The sequence below is a fragment of the Equus quagga genome, chromosome 10 (genome assembly GCF_021613505.1).
Source record: "Equus quagga isolate Etosha38 chromosome 10, UCLA_HA_Equagga_1.0, whole genome shotgun sequence".
Classification (NCBI taxonomy): Eukaryota; Metazoa; Chordata; class Mammalia; order Perissodactyla; family Equidae; genus Equus; species Equus quagga.
The window spans coordinates 69226638-69251931 of NC_060276.1; the positions used below are offsets into that span (position 1 = coordinate 69226638).

General features: G+C 36.5%; 1 protein-coding gene across 1 annotated transcript in view; it reads left to right on the forward strand.

Moving 5' to 3' along the window:
* Positions 1 to 25294, forward strand: part of TEX11 (testis expressed 11) — a 355345-nt gene that overhangs the window by 170696 nt on the left and 159355 nt on the right. Inside the window, exons 12-13 of the mRNA XM_046672868.1 lie at positions 8519 to 8600; positions 11267 to 11345. Of these exons, the coding sequence (XP_046528824.1) occupies positions 8519 to 8600; positions 11267 to 11345 (161 nt within the window). The remainder of the gene's footprint in view (positions 1 to 8518; positions 8601 to 11266; positions 11346 to 25294) is intronic.

Genomic DNA, 25294 nt, shown 5'->3' on the forward strand with positions numbered 1-25294 from the left:
TTGTTTAACTATTCACCTATTAAAGGAAATTTTGATTGTTTTCAGGTTTGGCTATTATAAATAAAGCTGCTATGAATATTTGTGTATAGTTTTTTGTGTGGACATAAGTTCTCATTTTCCTGGGATAAATGCATAGATGTGTAATTGTTGAACTATTTAGTTTTTAAGAAATTGCCAAACTGTTTTCCAGAGTGGCTGTACCATTTTGCATTCCCACCAACAATGTATGAGATTTCCAGTTTCTCTCCATTCTTGCTAGCATTTGGTGTTGTCATTGTTTTTATATTTTAGCTATTCTAATAGGTATTTAAAACCTATTAATTCTAATAGGTATTAATTCATACTTTCCTAATGGCTGATAATGTTGAACACCTTTGCATGTGCTCCTCTTTGGTGAAATGTCTCTTCATATCTCTTGTCTTTTTAAAATTTTAAAATTGGATTGTTCAACTTTTTACTGTTGAGTTTGAGAGTTGCTTGTACATTCCAAATAAGACTTCTTTGTCACATATGTAGTTTGCAAATATTTTCTCCCAGTCTGTAAGCTGTCTTTTATCTTCTTAACAAGGTTTGTTTTATGGCCCAGGATATAGTATATTTTGGTAAATGTTCTGTGGACGCTTGAAAAAAAAATGTGTATTCAGCTCTTTTTGGGTGGAGTGTTCTAAAAATGTCAATTAGATCCTGATGATTGATGATATTGTTGAGTTCTTCTATATCTTTGCTGAGTTTTTGTTTAGTTATTCTATGAATTTTTGAGGTAGGGGTATTGAAGTCTCTAACTATAATTGTGGGTTTGTTTATTTCCCCTTTTAGTTCTATAAATTTTTAACTTTTTGAGGGGGACTGAGGAAGATTGGCCCTCTTGCCAATCTTCCTCTATTTCGTATGTGAGATGCTGCCACAGCATGGCTCAATAAGGGGTGTGTAGGACCGTGCCCAGGATCCGAACCCACGATCCCCAGACCACCAAAGTGGAGCATGCGAACTCAACTACTATGTCACTGGGCTGGTGCCCTCCACAAATTTTTACTTTAAGTATTTTTCAGCTCTTTTCTTTGGTTCATATGCATTTAGAGTTATTATTTCTTCCTGGTAGATTGACCCTTTTCTCATTATATGATGTGTCTCTCTGTTCCTAGTAATTTTTTTCTCTACAGTCTACTTTATCTGATATTAACATAGCCATTCCTGTTTTCTTATTTTTAAATTTTTCATAACATAGAATTTACCATCTTAATGATTTTTAAGTGTACATTTCAGTGGTATTAAGTACATTCATATTGTGCAACTGTCACCAGCATCCATCTACAGGACTCTTCATCTTACAAAATGTAAATTCTGTACTCATTAAATAGTAACTCCCCATTCCTCCTTCCCCCCATTTCCTAGTAACCACCCTTCTACTTTCTGTCTCCAGGAATTTGACTACTGTACATACCTCATGTAAGTGAGTCAAACAGTATTTGTCCTTTTGTGACTGACATATTTCACATAGCAAAATGTCCTCAAGGTTCATCCATGTCATAATGTGTCAGAATTTCTTTCCTTTTTAAGGCTGAATAATATTCCATTGTATGTATATACCACATTTTGTTTATCCATTCATCCATTGATGGACATGTGGGTTGTTTTCATCTTTGGCTATTGTGAATAATGCTGCTGTGAATGTGAGTATACAAATATCTGATTTGCTGCTTTCAGTTCTTTTGGGTATAAATCCAGAAGTGGAATTGCTGGATTATATGGTAATTCTATTTTTAATTTTTTTCAGAAGCCACTATATTGTTTTCCATAGCAGCTACACCATTTTACATTTCCATCAACAGTGTACAAGTGTTCCAATTTCTTCACATCCTTGCCAATATTTGTTATTTTCTGGGTTTTTTTGATAGTAGGTATACTAATGGGTATGAGGTATACCCTTTGTTTTTGAATGGTTTTTTTCTGGGTGAAGAATTTGAAATGGACAGCTTTCTTTTTCTTTGAGAATTTTAAAGGTGTTGGTCCATAGTCTTCGCATTGTATTATCTCTGATGAGAAATATGATGCAATCTTTATTTTTGTTCTTTTTTATGTAACATGTCTTTTTTTCTCTGGCTGATTTTTGGATTTTCTCTTTATGCCTGGTTTTGAGCAATTCGATGATGATGTACTTTGAAGCAATTTTCTTTGTTTCTTGTGCTTGGGGCTCTTTGAGCTTCTCAGATCTCTGGGATATTTATTTTCATTATGTTTGGAAAGTTCCAGTATTTTTTCTAATTTTTTTTTTCTGCTTGCCCCCCAGGACTCTAATTACTCATAAGTTAGGCTGTTTTAAGTTGTCCCGCAGTTCACTTATGCTGTTTTCATTTAAAAGGATTTTTCCTTTGTTTTATTTTGGACTGTTTTCTATTGCTATTACTTTAAGTTCATCAATTTTTGTTCTGCAGTGTCTAATCTTTTGTTAATCCCATCTGCTATAGACTGAATATTCATGTCCCCTCAAAATTCATATGTTGAAATCCTAACTACCAAGGTGGTGGTATTAGGAGATGAGGCCTTTGGAAGTGATTATATCATAAGGGTGGAATCTTCATGATTGGGATTAGTGCCCTTATATAAGATGCCTCAGAGAAAACTCTCTCACGCCTTCTGCCATCTGAGGTTACAGTGAGAAGACAGCCATCTTTGAGGCAGTGGGCTCTCACCAGACACTGAATCTGCTGGTACCATGATCTTGGACTTCCCAGTGTCCAGAACTTATCATTTATCAGCCACCCAGTTTATGCCATTTTTGTTATAGCAACCCCAATGGACTGACACCATCTCACATGGTTTTCATCTCAGATTTTGCAATTTTTACCTCTAGAGATTTGATTTGGGCCATTTTTACATTTTCTATGTCTCTGATTAACTTTTTAAGCATATGAAATATAGTTATACTTACTCTTTTTTCTCTGCTAATTCTAACATCTGTGTCAGTTTTGGGTCAGTTTCAATTGATTATCTCCCCATTATGGATCATGTTTTTCTGCCTCTTTGCTGGTCTCATAGTCTTTCATTGGATGCCAAATATTGTGAGTTTTACATTGTTGGGTGCTGGATATCTTTATAATGCTATAGATCTTGTTGAGCTTTATTATGAGATACAGCCAAGTTACTTGGAAACAATGTGATCCTGCTGTTCGTAGTACTTCTGAATCTTGCTCAGTGTGAAATATTTCCTCCTGTGCTTTGTAATTTTGGATTGTTAGTTTGTCTTTAGTGTTACTCCTTTAGAATCCTGTACAACCTGGATTGAGGGCATGGCCCTACAGAGAAGCTTTCTATTTGCCTTCGCCAGATGTCGAAGAGGTATCACTCTTTTGGCTATTTTTATTTTGATTTTTCAGCTTGGCAGTTTTTGGACGACATGAGTAGTATAAATTTGAACTCCATATCTTCATGAAGGCAGAGCCTGTTAAAAATTCTCCAGGCCAAAGAAAAATCATCCAGACAATCTTTTTTTTTTTTTTTTTTTTTTTGCTTCATTCAGAGATTAGGCAGAAGATAAACTTTCTGTAGCGTTAGATAAAAGAGAAAAAAACCCAGGACACTCACCACTCCCATCCAGTTCACTTCTCCATGTTTTGATGCCTCACTATAATCTTTCTGCTTTTGTTCACTTTCCAGAGTCCTCAGATTGTTCTTTGTATATCTTGTTCAGACTTTTTAGTTGTAATTAGTGGAGGATATGGGCTATAGTTGTCACACTCCACCTCGACTGGAACTGAAACTGATAGTAGTATTCAAAAATAGTCTTTTTTTAGAAAACTTTTTATTAAGATTATGATAGTTTGCGAATCAAAACTACACTAAGATATCACCTTGCACCTGTTAGAATGGCAAAAATATCCAAAAAAAAAAAGTGATAAATGTTGGAGAGGTTATGGAGAAAAAGAAACCCTCATACACTGTTGGTGGGAATGCAAAAATATTCTTTTTTGAGGATAAATAAAAACTTGGTAGGCTTATGTTGTTCCACAAAGTTATTTTTGAAATTTATTGGTACAATGAAATTGGGAAAGTCTTGGGTGCTTAGATAGGACACCAAAGCACAATCAAAAACAGAAAATTAGATGAAATTGGGCTTCATGAAAATTAAAAATTTTTGCTTCAAATGAAACCATCAAGAAAGTGAAAATACAACCCATGGGATCCTCCCAAAGAATGAGAGAAAATATTTGCAAATTATATATTTGATAAGTGTCTAGTATCCAGGGTATATAAATTAAAAAACCTCTTACTACTCAATAATAAGAAGACAGACAACCCAATTAAAAAGGAGCAAAGGATCTGAATAGACATGTCTCCAAAGAAGATATACCAATGGCCAATGAGCACATAGAAAGATGCCCAACATCATTAGTTATCAGAGAAACGCAAACTAAAAACACCATGTGGAACCACTTTACGCCCACTAGGATGACTATAACAAAAAGATGGACAAAAACAATTGTTGATGTGAATGTGGAATAATTAGGACTTTTATACACTGCTGGTGGGAATGTAAAATGGTGCAGCCACTTTGAAAAACATTTTGGCAGTTCCTCAAAAAGTTAAACGTAGAGTTACCACATGACCCAGCACTTTTACTCCTAGGTATATACTCAAGAGAATTGAAAACGTGTCCACACAAAAACTAGTGCATGAATGTTCGTAGCAACACTATTTACAATAGCCAAAAAATGGAAACAACCCAAATGTCCATAAACTGATGAATGGATATACAAAATGTGGTATATCCTTATTCAGCCATAAACATGAGTGAAGTGCTAATATATGCTACACATTAATGAACTTTGGAAACATTATACTAATTGAAGGAAACCAGCCACAGAAGAACACATATTGTATCATTCTGTTTATATGAGATGTCTAAAATAGGCAAATATATAGAGACAAAAAGTGGAATAGTGGTTGCCTAGGGCTTGGGGTAACTGGCACTGAGGGGAATAAAAAATGAGTACTAAATGGTAGAAGGTTTCTGTTTGTGATGATGAAAATATTCTAAAACTGATTGAGGTGATAGTTAAACAACTTTGTGTGTATTCTAAAAGCCATTGTGTTGTGTGCTTTAAATGGGTGAATTATATGATATGTGAATTATAACCCAATAAAGTTGTTACCCAAAAAAAGGTCTTGCAACAAATTTTCTTACCCAAGAGAGGATATTTGAAACCTGGAAAGTGGATAAGATTCCTGAAGGGGAGAATGTAGGAAAAGGAATATTTAGTTTTATAGGAGCTGAACCTTAGGAAGGACTCACAGTAAAGGGCTAGGAGGATAAAAAGAATACACCAAAGAAAGTAAAATAGCCACCAGATTGGCAAAACCTTAAATGTCTGATAATTCCAAGTGTTGACAAGGATGTGGAAGACTGGGAATTCTCATGCACAACTGATGTCAGTGTAAAGTGGCACACCACTTTGGAATTGGAAGCATACGTCCTATGACTTCCTTCTTTTTCAAGATTGTTTTGGCTATTCTAGATCTCTTGTGTTTTCATATGAATTTTGGGATCAACTAGTCAGTTTATGCAAGGAAGCTACCTGGGAATTTGATAGGGATTGCATTGAATCTGTAGATCAGTTTGGGGATTATTGCCATCTTAACAATATTTAGTCTTCCAATCCAGGAACATGGGATGTGTTTCCATTTATTTAGGTCTTCTTTAATTTCTTTCAACAGTGTTTGTAATTTTCAGTTTACAAGTCCTACCCCTCTTTTTAAAAATTTATTTCTATGTATTTTATTCTTTTTGATGCTATTATAAAAGGAATTATTGTCTTAACTTTACTTTTGGATTGCTCATTGCTAGTATCTGGAAATACAGTTAATTTTTAAAATATTAATGTTGTAAACTTGCTGAATTCATTTTTTTTTTAGCTTTAATAATTTTTATTGGATTCCTTGGGATTTTCTCTATACAAGATCATGTCATCTGCAAATAGAGATAGTTTCCTTCCAATCTGCATGCCTTTTATCTCTTTTTCTTTCCTAATTGCCTGGCAAGAAACGTCCATTACAATGTTGTACAGAAGTGGCAAGAGCAGACATCCTTGTGTTGTTCCTGATCATAAGGGAAAGATTTCAGCATTTCACCATCAAATATGGTATTAGCTGTGGATTTTTCGTAGATGCCTTTTATCAGATTGAGGAAGTTCCCCTCTATTCCTACATTTTTGAGTGTTGATACTACTACTTTGGATAACAGTTTGACATTACTTGATGAAGTTGAACTTAACCATATCCAACCACCAAGCAACTTCACTCCTAGGTATATACTTTAGAAAAAAGTTCTTGCATTTGTACACTAGAAGTGTACAGAAAGTTGATGTCAGGATTGTTCATGATAGAAATTGGGTTGAAAACATCTCAAATGTCCAAAGTAGAACCGGTAAATAAATTGTGATATAGTCATATAATAGAACACTATACAGTTGGCATTCTCAAACTTTATTATGCATAAATATTATCTAGAGTGCCTGATAAAACACAATTTCCTTTTTTATTACCTTACTAAACAGGTACTAGAATTTACGTTGAAATGTAAACTTTTCATAATGCAAATCAATAATAATGATTTTACACATTTCCTGAAACAAAACAGACACACACACACACACACGCAATTTGCTGGGCCCCACCCCCAGAGTTTCTGATTCAGTAGGTTTGGTGTGGGGCCTGCATTTCTAACATTATGATTTTGTTTAAATGGCATTCAAATGCAGGCAACACTAAAAAATATATTGAGTATCTATAAAGAAGAGCAAGGGAATTACTGCACAAAATTCAGGGTGGTGTTTACGTCTGTGGGGAAGTGAGAAGGATGCAAATTGGCAAGAGTACATAGGAAGCCTCTAATGTGGTGATAGTGTTATGTTTCTTAACCCAAGTGGTGAGTACATGGGTGTTTGTTTTATCATTATTTTGTAAACTATACATATATGTTTTATATAATTGTGTGTGTGTGTGTGTGTGTATGAATGAATGATACACTTCACACTAAAAAAATGGAGATGTTATCTTTGGAGCTTGTAGGAGAACTGAACAGTGTAACAATAGGCAGACCAAGGGTAGAAAGAGCTTCAAGGGAGGCAGCATACTATAGTGGAAGGATTATGGCCTTTAGAGTCAGAGAGATCTGAATTCAAATTTCAACTCTACCACTTACCAATTATGTGACCATGGGTAAATTACTCCATCTGGGCCTCAGGTTCCTCATCTGAAAAACAGGATTCATAATACTAGCGTTGAAAATTTGTTGTACCTGGATCCTGTTTCCCAATAACCATTTGGTAAAAAGAAAAAGAAAAAAACGAACAAACAAAAATGTAAGGAAAAAGAGTGAGAAACAACAGTGAGAAAAATTACAGAGAAGACAAGGATATTGATGGTAGGGAGTAAGCTGATGGGTTTAACAGGAACTCAGTCATGACTTTTGAAAGTGTAATTCAAGATACAGTAAGGATGGAAAACACAGTGCAAATGTTTATAGAAGTGAATAGATGATGATACAATGAAAGCAAAGTGTTGTCCATTCTCTGGAGTTGTTTGGTATGAAATCAAAGAGAAAAACAGAATGTTAACTTGTGTGAGTATAGTAGATTCAAGGAAAACAGATCCTGTCAAGATCTGGAAGACCTTACATCTCTGCAGGTAAAAGCAAATTGAACCCAAGACATATTTCAACATGCCCATTAGGAAAGGTGGTAATGCAATAAATTAAAATTTGCAACCTTAGTTTATTTTTCGTATGGATGTCATCTATATTTGTAAACCCTTTTAATACCAGTGCTTACTTTCCCTAACTTTCCATTTTTAAGGCATGTCACACATGAATGACTATAATTATTTGCAGAGTTTGCAGCTAATGAGAATAATGTTCATATAGAGGCTAATTGGCTTTGTAGAGAGAAAAGTTCTATCCTGTGGGCATGGACTGCACTTTTGATCTTAGCCAGCTGTTTAAAGAAGTACCCTGTCAGGCAAAAGTGGAACCAGGCAAGAGATCACAGAAGGCTAAGGGCCAGCTTACAAGGACTTGGAAAAACCAGACTATAGTAAGTAGGACAGGCATATCCTTTAGGAAAGACAATACGTTTTTTATTTCATTCGATTATTGTTTGCAAAGGACCTTAGTTGTTATTAAAAGCTCAAAAGAAAACAAACCTGATATTTGGGATTTTGCTTACCAAGACAAGAATATGGCCTTACATTCGCACAGTTTAAGTAATGACCTTGCCATTAAATGATTGCCACTTAATGGAAATGTTTATATGTTCTTTTCCTTCTGTTATTTCATTGAGATTGAATACAATGTCAGAAAATATCCTCAAGGATAGACCGGATGTTATGATCTGATCTTTTATAATTTTAGTTTCCTTTGATCATGAGTCATGCCTGCTGTGGTTGAATGAAACAGGCAATTACTTCAAAATTGTCTTTTACATTCACAGTTTTAATATTATTGTGATTTCTTTGTTTAAAACAGGAACATTCACATCCAGCTGGGCTTTTCTTAAAGATGAAAATCCTCTTGAAGGGTGAAATAGCTAATAAAGAACTCCTTGAAGGTATCGTCTCTGTGTGTGAAGAGCACACAATTTTGAAACATCGCCACCAATTTGTTGCATATAACATCTCTTGTAGTATACTAACAAAAGGTATAATTTGATGTGACTGAGAAGAAAATTGATCACGTAGGAAAGGGAGAAGATTGTCAGTCAGAAAGGGAAAGAGAAAGAAGAGAGACTAGTAGCAAATTTCATAGGTGGTAAAAAAAGAGCTAAATAAAAGCTATCAGATTTTTTTAGTCTAGCAGAGAATTGCAGCTGTCCAACTTTTCTGAAGTTGTCTACTACCATGAAGAAAGATTACCTATCCATGGAAAAAGCCTTTGTAGTTCTCTGCTTTTTATAATTACTTGTGTAAACATTGCTATTTGTTTTTCAAAATTCTTCATGGACTAGAATGAACACATCACAAAGTAAACAGCTGATATATAGCTGTGGGTCATTTGGCAAGTCACTTAACTTTTCTATGCTTCAATTTCTTTGTCTTTAAAAGAGATATAATAATAATGTCTGCTTCATTGTGTTGTTCTGAGAATCCTATGAGAAAATCTATGTAAAGCATTTAGCACCATGCCTGATGCATAATGTGAAATACGTTACCTATTATTGTAGTCATTATTATTACTGTTATTACTACCATATAAAGTGAGGCAAAAAAAATCTAGGTACACTGGCCCCTTAACAGTATTTCAATTATGTTTAGTCATAAAAATAGTTTACTCTAAGTTCTTTTAATGTGTACATGTTTTAATTTTTGTACTATATAAAAATATAGTTGCATTATAGAGCTGCGTTACTTTTACTATATAAAATTATATGTTAGTATAATAACTGATTATCCAATAAATAATAACATTTTGTAATAACTTGGACAATAATCAAATTTGGAAGTAGCTCTAAGTTTAGTGCTAATTTAGTACTGCTGAAACTCTCTGTGACCTCTAGAATCTTAGCCAATTAATGAGACCTCAGAAGCTGAAATGTATAGAGGATCTTGCATCTCTAGATAACTATCATCTCAGTATACACAGGTTGGAAAATGTTGGGAATGAGGAAGACAACTCTACTTATTTGCACTAGGAGAATAAACAACCCAATTAACCAATTAAAGGAAGAGGCTTACTCAAACTAATACAATATGGGAAGACCAGAGAGATTGTTGGAGTCACCTAATTTGAGGTTGATTAATTTTGGACTAGAATTCCCCATTGTAGTCTTTATCAAAATGTAGATAAGAAGCAGAGTTTAAAATAAAATTATTCTTCTTTACTCCTAGATTGTTTTTATGTCATTCCGTCTAGATACTCTTGATATTCAGAGTAATTTTTAAGTTGTAGTGTCAGATTGCAAATTAGGAGACTTCCTGAATCCAAGTTTTCTATAGTTTAAAATAATAAAATTATCTTTTATTTTGTTGTAGAGAATGTATGAAACTTGCATTTTTATAGTCTGTTCGTTTCTTTCCTAGTGAAAGTACTTTACTCAGAATGGTCAACCTAACTGCTGGCATTAGAATTTCACTGATATTTTTTGTGGTAGAAAATGTAGAAATTAAAAAATTTACAAATTTTTTAATTATGAAAGGGTAGCACATACTCATTAAGGAAATATTTGGAAAATACTAAAAGTATCCATAGTCTCATCATCCACTGGAGTATAAGTTCCTTGACAGCAGGGATTTTTGTGTGTGTTTGTCCACTGCTGAACTCCCAACACCAAGCACTCTTCCTGGCACAGAGAATACACTCATTAGTTGTTTGTTGAATAAATAATTAATCTAAACACAATCACTTTTTAGCAATTTGATGATTTATTTTCAGTAATGTTTTTATCTTAGTTTAACTTACTTGTTTTATAGAATTGTGACCATATAGTACACACAGCATTTGTTTTCTGATTTTTCACTTACTAATCTTATAAATGTTTTTCATATTAGTGCATATCCATTTTTTATGTTGTTTCATATTCAACAATTTTAATGGTTGCATAATAGTTTATCACTACTCTATAGTGGACACTCAGAGTATATTTCCTTTTTATTATTATAATAATCTACACTGCTTTTAATATCTTGGTTCATAAATATTTTTCCATATTTATTTCAGATGATTTTTCAGAAGTATAATTTCTGAATTAAAGGGAATAATAATAATAGCAGCTGTCATATATTGAATACCTATTAAGTGTTAGGTGCTTTGCTATGTAATTTACATACATTATCTCATGTAACCCTCTCAACAACCCTAAGAGACTGGTGATATATTCCCCATTTTACAGAAGACAAAACTAAGATGCAGAAAAACTAAATAACTTGTCTATGGCCATACAAGTGGCAAGTGGTTTCAAATATAGGTCCATCTGACTTCAGATCCCAAGCTTTTAACCACTGTGTTCTTAGCATATAATATTGCTAAACTGCTTTTCAAAGGGATCGTACCAGGTTATTTTGTCATCCATATAGAAGTGCCTGTTTCACTGCACTCTCTCTTTCATTGGATATTATTACTTTATAAAAAGATTTTGATAAATTGTGAGGCAAGTCATGGTATATTACAAACATTTAGAAAGTAGATTTTGAACAGAGGAAAATTATTGAAAATAGCTAAGCTTTTAAGCTTCCTCCAAAATGAAGCTGATATGATTATTTCACTTTTTCTCTTTGTTAGCTGTCATGGAAACACTACATCTTGACGCGTCTTTAGATGTCTGTCTGAACATTGCTAAACTGCTGATGGATCATGATAGGTACAGAAGAATCGATTTTCTTTTCTCTAAAGACTAACATTTTTCTCAAGTTTCCATTTATATATATATGTATATATATCCATCTGTATTCACAGAGCACAATATTTGCCATTGTGCCAATCAAATTAGAAAATGGAACTGCTTGCTTGATGATTTACACAATCAATAGTCAAGTTAACTTAAAAATTTATATTAAAAATTTTAAAAATAAATCAAACAAAAAAGGAATAAGATAGGGCTTTATAAAACAAGAATTAAACTAGGTTAACCTGCAGGCCCATGTCATGTGGAACAGGAATGCATGAGCAAGTGCCATTCTGCAAGTGATAATACTCCTCTGGCTCTACCTTCATGGGATCATTAATGTGAAAAAGGACCTTAAAGTATTACAGACCTCTTAGTGGTTCTCAAACTTCAGTGTGCATCAGAATTACTGGAGAACAAGCACTTGAAAAAATGCTCAACATCATTAGCCATCAAGGAAATGAAAATCAAATCCACAATGAGAAACCACTTCACACCCACTAGAATGGCTATAATCAAAAAGATAATAACGGGGCTGGCTCTGCGGCTGAGTGGTTAAGTTCGCGCGCTCTGCTTCAGCAGCCCAGAGTTTTGCCAGTTCGAATCCTGGGTGCAGACATGGCACCACTCATCAAGCCATGCTGAGGCAGTGTCCCCCATGCCACAACTAGAAGGACCCACAACTAAAAATACACAACTATGTACCAGGGGGCTTTGGGGGAGAAAAAGGAAAGATAAAATCTTTAAAAAATAAATAAATAAATAAAGGAGGGTTAAAAAAAGATAATAACGAATATTGGCAAGGATGTGGAGAAATTGTAACTCTTTTACACCGCTGATGGGAATGTAAAATGGTTCAGCCACTTTGGTAACAGTCTGTTACTTCCTCAATAAGTTAAATAGAGAGTTACTATATGACCCAGCAATTCCACTCCTGAGTTAAAGAGTAGATGTATGTCCATACAAACACTTGTATATGAATGTTCATAGCAGCATTATCCTTAATACTCAAATGTGGAAACAACCAAAATGTCTATCAACTGACGAATGGATAAACAAAATGTAGTATACCCATACCATGGAATATTATTTGGCGATAAAAAGAAACAGAGTACTGATACATGCTGTAACATGGATGAACCTTAAAAACATTATGCTAAGTGAAAGAAGCCTGTCATAAAGACCACATATTGTTTCATCCCGTTTATGTCGTATTTCCAGAACAGACACATTTATAGAGACGGAAAGTAGATTAATGGTTGCCTAGGGCTGTGAGAGTTGGGGGAAAATGGGGAGTGACTGCTAATGGATATGGGGTTTCTTTTTGGTATGATGAAAATGTTCTAAAGTTGATTGGGTGATGGTTGCACAACTCTGTGAATATACTAAAAACCATTGAATTGTATACTTTAAATGGATGAATTGTATGGTATGTGAATTATACCTCAATAAAACTGTTGTAAAAAATAATCACTAGGGAACTTGATAAAAATATAGAGGTCAGGTCCTACCTTACTACAACAAGCCCAGACCTCTGTATTCTTTATTAGTTCTCCAGGTGGTTCTGAGAACCACTATTTTAGACCAGAGGTCAGTAAACATTTTCTGTAAAAGGCCAGGTAGTAAATATTTTAGGCTTTGTAAGCCATAAAGTCTCTATCACACTTACTTTATTCTGCTGTTCTAGTGTGAAAGCAGCCATAGACGATTTATAAATGAATGGAAGTGGCTGTGTTCTGAAAAAACTTTATTTACAAAAATATGTGGCTAGTTGGATTTGGCCCACAGGCATAGTTTGCCAACTGTTGTTATAGACTAATCTGCCTGACACAGGACTTCTTGGATGAGAAGTCATTCAGCCTCTTCTGGAATACCTATGTAGGAGGGGATGATGATGATGATGATGATGATGATGATGATGATGATGATTATATTTTTACAAAGCTGGGGCACAAAATTCTTCCTCATATAGAATTGATACATATTTTCCAGTAATTTCCAAGGCTGCTAGTTCTGCCATATGGCAACATCTAAATCTTTTACTTGACAACTCTCCCTCAGTTCATTCTAACATCGTTTGTAATATGATCACTTCCTGGATGTCACGTCCAGTTTGTAAGTATGCTAACTGGAAATGAACACAATACTCCAGATGTGATCTAATCAACAGTTATATATACCTTTCATGTTCTAAATCTTTTAAACATACACTATCCAATATGGTAGCAACTAGCCACACATGGCTATTTAAATTTAAATTAATTAAAATTAAACAAAATTATAAATTTAGACCCTCAGTCATACTAGATATATCAGGTCTTTGTAGCCACATGTGGCTAATGGCTACTTTATTGGACAGCACAGATAGAGAACATTTCCATTATCACAGGAAGTTCTACTGGACAGCACTGTTGTAGATTCTGTTTCCTTAATGCAGCCAATGTTTAAATTAACTCTTTTCTGGCGGGCACATCATGTAGTGAGTTTATTTGGCTTACAAAACTAGATCTTTACAATATCAATTGCTCTTAATCTCTGAATTTCACATCCTCTACTTTTTTGGTTGAATAAGTACCCAATAGCCATACTAAAAAGAAAAAAACCTCAGTTTTTCTCTCCTATTGTAGGGAAAAACCTAGTTCTTCCCTACTTTCTGTTTTTCTCATGTGTGTTTCTTTCCTGTGAGTCTCTTTTAGTACTAACAAAACATTTCACTTCTGGTCACCAAATATGTAGAGACTTTTCCAGACACCAGGCAAGTCTCTGTGACACCAGCTGGATGTCCTACAATTCAGCTCAATTCTGACACTATCTACCTGGAGATAACATCAAATCCCACAGTTTAAGGGCTCAGTCCCACAAGAGTGCCCCCCCCCACACACATACACACTTCAGACACCAGTCACAAGCCCAGGTTATCACCTGTGTTTCTGACTAACTGGATATAGATCAGAGATTCCAACAACCTCCTTGGGTTCTGTTAATTTGCTAGAGCAGCTCACAGAACTCAGGGAAACACTTAGATTTACCGGTTTATTAAAGGATGTGATAAAGGATACAGATGAACAGCCAGATGAAGAGATACATGGGCGAGGTCTGGGAGGATCCCAAGCATAGGAGCTTCTGTCCCTGTGGAGTTGGGTGCAGCACCCTCCCAGTGTGGATGTATTTGCCAGCCTGGAAGCTCGCTGAACCCTGCACTATTGGGATTTTATGGAGGCCTCCTCACATAAATATGATCAATTATTAATTCCATTTCCAGTGCCTCTCCCCCCTCTGGAGGATGGTGGGGATGGGGCTGAAAATTCCAAGCTTCTAATCATGGCTTGGTCTTTCTGGTGACCCGCCCCCATGTAGGAGCCATCCAGGAGCCCACCCAGAGTCACCTCAATAGTACAGAAGATGCTCCTGTGCTCTTATCATTTAGGAATGTACAAACGTTTTAGAAGCTTTGTGTCAGGAACAGGGTCAAAAACCAAATATTAGAATAAGAGATGCCCCTAGTGTTCTTATCACTTAGGAAATTGCAAGGGTTTTAGGAGCTCTGTGCTAAGAACTGGGGGTGGAGAGCAATATTTTCTATTATCTTACACATACTTTATAAGCTATTAAGTTTCAATCTGATTGTTACAGCCTTGTTTTTTTCCCTTGTTCTTATCTTTGTGAATTTCAATTCTATCATGCAATGTATTAACTACTTCTCCCAGTTTACGGCACCATCAGGTTTTGTAGGCATGCCACCTGTTTCATCCAATTCAGAGTGGCAAACTTTTTCTTAAAGGACAAGCTAGTATATATTTTAGATTTGTGGGCCACACAGTTTCTGTCACAACTCCTCAACTCTGTCATACTGCAAAAGCAGCTATGGACAATACGTAAACAAATGTGTGTGGCTGTGTTCCAATAAAACTATTTTTCCAGTTTTCTTTTTTTGCGGTAAAATAGACACAACATAAAATTTACCATCTTATCCATTAAGTATACACTTCAGTGGTATTAAATACATTCATATTCTACAAACATCTTCACAATCCATCTCCAGAATTCTTTTCATCTTGCAAAACTGAAACTCTTTACTCATTAAACAATAAGTCCCTATTACCTTCTTCTCACAGCCCCTGGCAAACACCATTCTCCTTTCTGTCTCTATGAATTTGACTACTCTAGGTGCCTCATATAAGTGGAATCATACAGTATTTGACTTTTTGTGACTAGTTTATTTCACTTAGAATAATGTCCTCAAGGTTCATCCATGTTGTAGCATATGTCAGAATTTCCTTCCTTTTTAAGGCTGAAGAATATTCCATCGTATGTATATACTACGTTTTGTGTGTGTGTGTGTGTGTGTGTGTGTGTGTGTGTGAGGAAGATTTGGCCAAGCTAACATCTGTGCCAGTCTTCCTCTACTTTATGTGGGATGCCACCACAGCATGGCTTGACAAGTGGTACTAGGTCCGCACCCGGGATCCGAACCTGTGAAGCCCAGGCCTCTGAAGCGGGGCACTCAAACTTAACCACTACATCACCACGCCGGCCCCTATACCACATTTTCTTATCCATTCATCTGCTGATGGAAGATCAAACTTCCACATTTTAGCTATTGTAAATAATGCTGCTATGAACACAGGGGTAAGAATATCTCTTTGAGAACCTGCTTTCAGTTCTTTTGGGTATACACCCAGAAGTGGAATTGCTGGATAATATAGTAATTCTATTTTTAAGTTTTTGAGTATACTGTTTTCACAGTGGCTATACCATTTTACATTCCCACTAACAGTACACAAGGGTTCCAATTTCTCCATATCCTCGCCAATTCTTGTTGTTTTCTCTTCTTTTGGTAGTAGCCATTCTAATGTGTGCAAGGTGGTATCTCATGTGGTTTTGCTTTGCACTTCCCTAATGCCTAGTGAGGTTGACCATCTTTTCATGTGATTTTTGGCCATTTGTATATCTTCCTTGGAGAAATATCTATTCAAGTCGTCTGCCCGTTTTTTAATCAGGTTGTTTGCTTTTTTGTTGTTGAGTTTTAGGGATTCTCTATGTATTCTGGATATTAATCTCTTATCATATATGTGATTCGCAAATATTTTCTCCCATTCTGAGGGTCACCTTTCTACTTTGTTCATAGTGTCTGCTGATGCACAATTTTTAAAAATTTTCATGAAATCCAATTTATGTATTTTTTCTTTTGTTTCCTGTTCTTTTGGTGGCATATCTAAAAAATCATTGCCCAATCCAATGTCATGAAGATTTTCCCCTGTGTTTTCTTCTAGGAGTTTATATAAGTTTTAGGTCTTAGATTTAGGTCGTGGATCCATTTGAGTTAATTTTTATATATGATATAAGGTAAAGGTCCAACTTCATTCTTTTGCATGTGATATGCAGTTTTCCCAGCATCATTTGTTGAGAAGACTGTCTTTTCCCCATTGAATGGTCTTGGCACCCTTATCAAAGATCATTTAACCATATATGCAGGAGTTTATTTGTGGGTTCTCTATTCTTTTTGTTTGTTTGTTTTTTTGAGGAAGATTAGCCCGAGCTAACTACTGCCAATCTTCCTCTTTTTGCTGAGGAAGATTGGCCCTGAGCTAACATCCATGTATATGTGGGATGCCTACAACAGCATGGCTTTTGCTAAGCAGTGCCATGTCTGCACCCGGGATCCAAACCGGTGAACCCCGGGCCACTGAGAAGCGGAATGTGTGAACTTAACCACTGCACCACCGGGCTGGCCCTGTGGGTTCTCTATTCTGTTCCATTGCTCTGTATGTCTCTCTTTATGCCAGTACCACACTGGTTTTATTATAGTAGCTGTGTGGTAAGTTTTGAAATCAGGTAATGTGAGTCCTCTAGCTTTGTTCTTCTTTTACAGAATTGTTTTGGCTATTCAGAGATTCCATATGAATTTCAGGATGAATTTTTCTATTTCTGCAAAATCATCATTGGGATTTTGATAGGGATTGCATTAAATTTGTAGATTGCTTTGGGTGGTATTGGCATCTTAACAATATTCAGTCTTCCAATCCATGAACATGGAATGTATTTCCATTTATTTATGTCTTCTTTAATTTTATGTAGAAATGTCTTATGGTTTTCATTGTATAAGTTCTTTACCTCCTTGGCTAAGTTAATTCCTAAGTATTTTTTTGATGCTATTGTAAATTGAATTGTTTTCTTTTTTTTTAAAAGATTGGCACCTGAGCTAACAACTGTTGCCAATCTTATTTTTTAATTATTTATTATTTTTTAATTGCAGTAACATTGGATTATAACATTATATAGCTTTCAGATGTACATCGTAATATATTTCGAATTCTGTGCAGATTACATCATGTTCACTACCCACAAACTAATTATAGTCCAGCCACTCACATGTGAGCCTAATCATCCCGTTTGCCCTCCCCCGCTTCTCCTATGGTAACCACCGATCAATCTCCATTACTATGTGTTTGTTTGTCGTTGTTTTTATCGTCTACTTATGAGTGAAATCATATGGTATTTGACTTTCTCCCTCTGACTTATTTCACTCAGCATAATACCCTCAAGGTCCATCCATGTTGTTGCAAATGGCCAGATTTCATCATTTCTTATGGCTGAGTAATATTCCATTGTGTATATATACCACATCTTCTTTATCCATTCATCCCTTAATGGGCACCTAGGTTGCTTCCAAGTCTTGGCTATTGTGAATAATGTTGCAATGAACATAGGGGTGCAGGTATCTGTATGCCTATGCGTTTTCAAGTTCTTTGGATAAATACCCAGCAGTGAGATAGCTGTATCATATAGTAGATCTATTCCTTATTTTCTGGATCATATGCTAGATCTATTCCTAAAATTCTGAGGAATCTCCATACTGCTTTCCATAGTGGCTGCACCAGTTTGCACTCCCACCAGCAGAGTACAAGGGTTCCCCTCTCCCCACATCCTCTCCAACATTTGTTGTTTCCTGTCTTGTTAATTATAGCCATTCTGACCAGAGTGAGGTGATACCTCATTGTAGTTTTGATTTGCATTTCCCTGATAGCTAATGATGTTGAGCATCTTTTCATATGCCTGTTGGCCATCTGTATATCTTCTTCGGTGAAATCTCTGTTCACATCTTTTGCTCATTTTTTAATTGAGTTGTTGGTTTTCTTGTTGTTGAGATGTATGAGTTCTTTGTATATTTTGGATATTAACCCCTTATCTGATATATAGCTTGAAAATATTTTGTCCCAGTTGTTAGGTTGTCTTTTTGTTTTGTTGATCATTTCCTTTGCTGTGCAGCAGCTTTTTAGTTTGATGTAGTCCCATTTGTTCATTTTTTCTTTTGTTTCCCTTGCCCAGTCAGACATGGTACTTGAAAACATGCTACTAAGACCAATGGTGAAGAGCATACTGCCTATGTTTTCTTCTAGAAGTTTCATGGTTTCGGGCTTTACATTCAAGTCTTTAATCCATTTTGAGTTGATTTTTGTGCATGGTGTAAGGGAATGGTCTACTTTCATTCTTTTGCATGTGGCTGTCCAGTTTTCCCAGCACCATTTATTGAAGAGGCTCTCCTTTCTCCATTGTATGCTCTTGGCTCCCTTGTCAAATATTAGCTGTCCATAAATGTATGGGTTTCTTTCTGGGCACTCGATTCTGTTACACTGATCTGTGTGTCTGTTTTTGTGCCAGTACCATGCTCTTTTGGTTACTATGGCTTTGTAGCATGTTTTGAAATCAGGGAATGTGATACCTCCAGCTTTGTTCTTTTTTCTCAGGAATCCTTTGGCTATTCTGGGTCTTTTGTTGTTCCATATAAATTTTAGGATTCTTTGTTCTGTTTTCGTGAAAAATGTTGTTGGAACTTTGATAGGGATCGCATTGAATCTATAGATTGCTTTAAGAAGTATGGACATTTTAACAATGTTAATTCTTCCAGTCCAAGAGCACGGAATATCTTTCCATTTCTTTGTGTCTTCTTCAGTTTCTTTCAACAATGTTTTACAGTTTTCAGTGTATATGTCTTTCACCTCTTTGGTTAAGTTTATTCCTATGTATTTTCTTCTTTTTGTTGCAATTGTAAATGGGATTGTATTCTTAATTTCTCTTTCTGCGACTTCATTGTTAGTGTATAGAAACGCAACCGACTTTTGTATGTTGATTTTGTATCCTCTGACTTGACTGTATTCATTTATTTTTTCTAAAAGTTTTTCAGTGGATTCTTTAGGGTTTTCTATATATGAAATCATGTCGTCTGCAAAAAGTGACAGTTTCACTTCTTCTTTTCCAATATGGACCCCTTTTATTTCTTTTTCTTGCGTGATTTTCTTGCCTGATTGCTAGCTAGGACTTCCAATACTGTGTTAAATAAGAGTGGTGACAGTGGGCATCCTTGTCTGGTTCCTGTTCTTACAAGGATAGCTTTCAGTTTTTCTCTATTGAGAATGATATTTGCTGTGGGTTTGTCATATATGGCCTTTACTATGTTGAGGTATTTTCCTTCTATACCCATTTTATTTAGAGTTTTTATCATAAATGGATGCTGTATCTTGTCAAATGCTTTCTGCATCTCTTGAGATGATCATGTGATTTTTATTCTCATTTTGTTAATGTGGTGTATCATGTTGGTAGATTTGTGGATGTTGAACCATCCCTGCATCCCTGGAATGAAACCCACTTGATCATGATGTATGATCTTTATAATGTATTGTTGTATTTGATTTGCTAGTATTTTGTTGAGGATATTTGTATCAATGTTCATCAGTGATATTGGCCTGTAATTTTCTTTTTTTGTGTTGTTCTTGTCTGATTTTGGTATCAGGATAATGTTGGCTTCGTAGAATGAGTTAGGAAGCCTCCCCTCCTCTTCAATTTTTTGGAAGAGTTTGAGAAGGATAGGTATTAAGTCTTCTTTGAATGTTTGGTAGAATTCACCATGGAAGCCATCTGGTCCTGGACTTTTATTTTTTGGGAGGTTTTTGATTGCTGTTTCGACCTCCTTACGGGTGATTAGTCTATTCAAATTCTCTACTTCTTCTTGGTCCACTTTTGGAAGGTTGTATGTTTCTAAGAATTGATCCATTTCTTCTAGATTATCCAATTTGTTGGCATATAGATTTTCATAGTATTCTCTTATTATCTTTTGTGTTTCTGAGGTGTCCGTTGTGATCTCTCCTCTTTCATTTCTGATTTTATTTATTTGAGCCTTCTCTCTTTTTTTCTTGGTGAGTCTAGCTAAGGGTTTGTCAATTTTGTTTATCTTTTCAAAGAATCAGCATTTGGTTTTATTAATTTTTTCTATTTTTTTTTAGTCTCTACTTTGTTTATTTCTGCTGTGATTTTTAGTATTTCCTTCCTTCTGCTGATTTTGGGCTTTATTTGTTCTTTTTCCAGTACTTTTAGATGTGCTTTTAGATTTTCTATTTGGGATTTTTCTTGTTTGTTGAAGTAGGCCTGAATTGCTATAAACGTTCCCCTTAGAACTGCTTTTTCTGTATCCCACAGATTTTGGCATGTCATATTTTCATTTTCATTTGTCTCCAGGAATTTTTTGATTTGTCCATTGATTTCTCCTATCATTGTTCAGTAGCATTTTGTTTAATCTCCACATTTTTGTGGCTTTTCAAGTTTTCTTTCTGTAGTTGATTTCTAGTTTCATACCTTTGTGGTCAGAAAAGATGCATGGTACTATTTCTGTCTTCTTAAATTTATTGACACTTGTTTTGTGGCCTAATATGTGATCAATTCTGGAGAATGTTCCATGTGCATTTGAAAAGAATGTGTATCCTGTGGTTTTTGGATGGAATGTTCTATATATATCTACTAAGTCCATCTGGTCTACTGTGTCCTTTAAGGCCAGTGTTTCCTTATTGATCTTCTGTTTGGATGATCTATCCTTTTGTATAAGTGGAGTGTTAAAGTCCCCTACTATTATTCTGTTACTGTCTCTTTCTCCTCTTATGTCTGTTAATAATTGCTTTATATATGTAGGTGCTCCTATGTTGGGTGCATAGATATTTACAAGTGTTATGTTTTCTTGTTGGATTGTTCCCTTTATCATTATGTAGTGCCCGTCTTTGTCTCTTGTTACAGATTTTGTTTTAAAGTCTATTTTGTCTGATATATAAGTATTGCTACCTCCGCTTTCTTTTTTTTGCCATTTGCATGGAATATCTTTTTCCATCCTTTCACTTTCAGTTTGTGAGTGTCTTTAGGTCTGAAGTGTGTCTCTTGTATGCAGCAAATACATGAGTGTTGTATTTTTATCTAAATGGCCACCCTATGGCATTTGAGTGGAGCATTTAGTCCATTGACGTTTAAAGTAGCTATTGATAAATACATATTTATTGCCATTTTGTTACTTTTTTTCTGGGTGTTTTAGTAGTTCTTCTTTGTTCCTTTCTTTTTCTCTTGCTCTCTTCCCTTGTGGTTTGATGGCTTTCTTTAGTAATATGTTTGATTTCTTTTGTCTTAACTTTTTGCTTACTTATTATAGGTTTCTGATTTGTGGTTACCATGAGGATCCTATTCAATATTCTATATATATAACAGTTTATATAGAGTTGATAGACTCTTTAGCTTGACCTCTTTCTAAAAGCTCTACTTTTCCACTCCCCTCCTCCCACATTTTGTTTTTGAAATCATAGTCTCTTGTTTAGTGTGTGTCTATCCATTACCCTCTTATCAGTGAAATAGGTGATTTTAGTACATTTGTCTTTTAACCTTCATATTATCTTCACAGGTAGTTGATCTGCCACCTGTACTATATTTTTACTTTTACAAGTGATTTTATTGGCTGTTATTTTTTTTGATAATTTTTTAATCTCTATTTGTGGTCATCACTTTCCCACTTAAATAAGTCCCTTCAGCATTTCTTGTAGATCTGGTTTCTTGATGATAAACTCTAATTTTTGCTTATCTGGGAAGCTCTTTATCTCTCCTTCCATTCTGAATGACAACCTTGATGGGTAGAGTATTCTTGGCTGTAGGTTTTTTCCTTTTAGCTCTTTAAATACATCATGCCATTCTCTTCTCACCTGTAGGGTCTTGGCTGAGAAGTCTGCTGATAGCCTTATGGGCTTTCTTTTGTATGTCACTTGTGGCCTTTCTCTTGCTGCTTTTAGGATTCTCTCTTTATCTTTAATTTTGGACATTTTAATTATAATATGTCTTGGTGTGGGCCTCTTTGGGCTTATCTTGTTTGGAGCTCTCTGTGCTTCCTGTACTTGGATGTCTGTTTCCTTCCTTAGGTTAGGAAAATTTTCATCTTTTATTTCTTCAAATAAATTTTCTTCCCGTTTGTCTCTCTCTTCTTCTGGGGCACCTATATACCGAATGTTGGCATGCTTGATGTTGTCCCAGAGTTCCCTTAGACTGTTCTCATTCTGTCTAATTCTTTTCTCTTTTTTCTGTTCAGCTTGGGTGATATCCTCTAGTCTTTTGTCTAGCTCTCTGATCATTCTGCATCCTCTACTCTTCTATTGAGTCCCTCTAGTGAATTTTTGATTTCCAGTATTGTATTCTTCATTTCTGATTGGTTCTTTTTTATACTTTCCACTTCTTTGCTGATGAGCTCCCTGTGTTCATCCAGTCTTTTCCCAATATCTGTGAGCATGCTTATGATATTTTGTTTGAACTCTTTGTTGAGTAGGTTACTTATTTCTGTTTCATTTAGTCCTTTTTCTGGGGTTTTGTCCTGTTCCCTTCCTTGGAAAGTATTCCTTTGTTTCCTCATTATTCCTCTTTCTCTGTGCTTATTTCTGTGTAGTAGGTGAGTCAGCTGTGTCTCCTGATCATGGAGAAGTGGCCTTATGTATGAGTTGCCTTATGAGGCCCAGCAGTGTGCTTCCCTCTCGTTACCAGTCCAAATGATCCAGGGGTGACCCCTTTGTGGGCTACTTGTGTCCTTCTGCTGTGGCAGAGCTGCTCTTACTGCTGGCCAGCTGTTTGTAAATCCAGTTTGGGGAGCCTCGGCACTGTTTGCTATAAAGTCTATCAGCACACTCCTATTGCAGTTTTCCTCTTAATTGGGTTAGTACCCATTGTAGCTGGTTGCTAGTCTCAGGGACTTACAGTTGCGATAGGCATCAGGCCCACAAGGCTGTTCTCAGTTCTCTTAGGAGTGCAGTTGGGTAGGGCTGGCCCTAGGCAGGGAGAGCACTCAATTGTTTCAGGCTTTGGAAGGTGGGGCTGATCCTTTTTATGGCTATTTGTGAAACACAGGTCTTCTGCTGCTGATAAGCCTCACGCACCATGGGACCACACACACTGTCAACACAGTCCTGGTCTGTGCATACTTCCCAACCCCCTGGAGCGCGCCCTGACGCCACACTGCAGAGGCTCCCACCTCTCCACCAATGCCCCCCACAGTTCACCTGGTACTCATACAGGCCCTGCTGCACAGAGGCGGACACCCTTGCCTGCCTGTAGAGGATCAAGGCACCCAGTCATTGCACACCAAAAAGTAGCCTGAGGGCTTGCTGTTGGGTGGAGCCCGTCCTTAGCGCGTCCTTAGTTCCTAGGGCTGGCTGCCTGCCCTGGCTGAACTGGATTAAATCTGTGCTCTAGTGGCTGTGGCAGACCCCTGGGCTAACAGGCCAAGGGAAGAAGCTCAATGGCGCCCACCAGGGTCTGTGTCAGCACGCCTGGACCAGGTCAGAACAATGGCCCCCACCAGTGTCTCAGTCTCTGGAGAGGTCCCTCCTCTCACCAAGATGCCCCCAGAGCCCACCAGGGGAGTCTTGTTTCACCAAAGGACTGTCAGCCTTCTCTCTGGTGATTTTAGGTTGCTGCAATGAATGAGTTTGTGCATGAGCCCTTTAAGACCTGGGTCTTTTGGGCTTTGGGGCGATAGCTTTTCTGGGGGTATCCTCACTGCAGTTAATAGCCAGTGAAGCCAGACGGTAAGACCCTTATCTCTGTGCTGAGTCTGAAGGATGCTGTTGGCAGTCTCAGACCCCGCTCCGGACCTCACTCCTCCAGGGAGGGCTGCATACCTTAGGGTATCTCCTGCCTGGCCAACTGAGAAGCTCCGCTGCTCCCAAATGTGGCTTTTTTCCTCTCCAGCAGGAATTTCTGCCTCTTCCACCTTAGTCAGGACTGTCCTTTGTTGTGGGGGTTCTTTTTATCCAGTTTTCAGTTTTCTATCCAGGGTAATTTTTCCAAAAATAGTTGTAACCTGGTTGTGTTCGTGGGAGGAGATGAATTCAGAGTCTGCTTACGCTGCCATCTTGACAAGATCTCTCTCTCTTTTTTTTTTATTCTCCCCCAAGCCCCCAGTACATAGCTGCATATTCTAGTTGTGAGTGCCTCTGGTTGTGCTATGTGGGACACTGCCTCAGCATGGCCTGACGAGTGGTGCCATGTCCGCACCCAGGATCCGAGCCCGCGAAACCCTGGGCTGCCAAAGTGGAACACGAACTTAACCACTCAGCCACAGGGCTGGCCTCTGAATTGTTTTCTTAACTTCCTTTTCAGTTTGTTTATTGTTAGTGTATAGAAATGCAACTGGTTTTTGTGTATTGACTTTGTGTCCTGCTACTTAGCTGAATTCATTTATTAGTTTTAATAGTTTTTCTGTGGAATCTTTAGGGTTTTCTACATATAATGATCTGTGAACAGAGATAATTTTACTTCTTCCTTTCCAATTTGGAGGGATGCCCTTTATTTCTTTTCCTTGCCTAATTTCTCTGGCTAGGACTTCCAGTACTATGTTGAATAGATGTGGCTAAAGTAGGCGTCCTTGCCTTGTTCCTGATCTTAGAGGAAAAGCTTTCAGTCTTTCACCATTGAATATGAATTTTGCTACGGGTTTTTCATGTGTGGCTTTTATTATGTTGAGATAGTTTCCTTCTGTTCTTATCTTGTTTAGTATTTTTATTATGAAGGGGTGTTGAATTTTTCAAATCATTTATCTACATCTGTGGAGATGATCTTGTGATTTTTATCCTTCATTC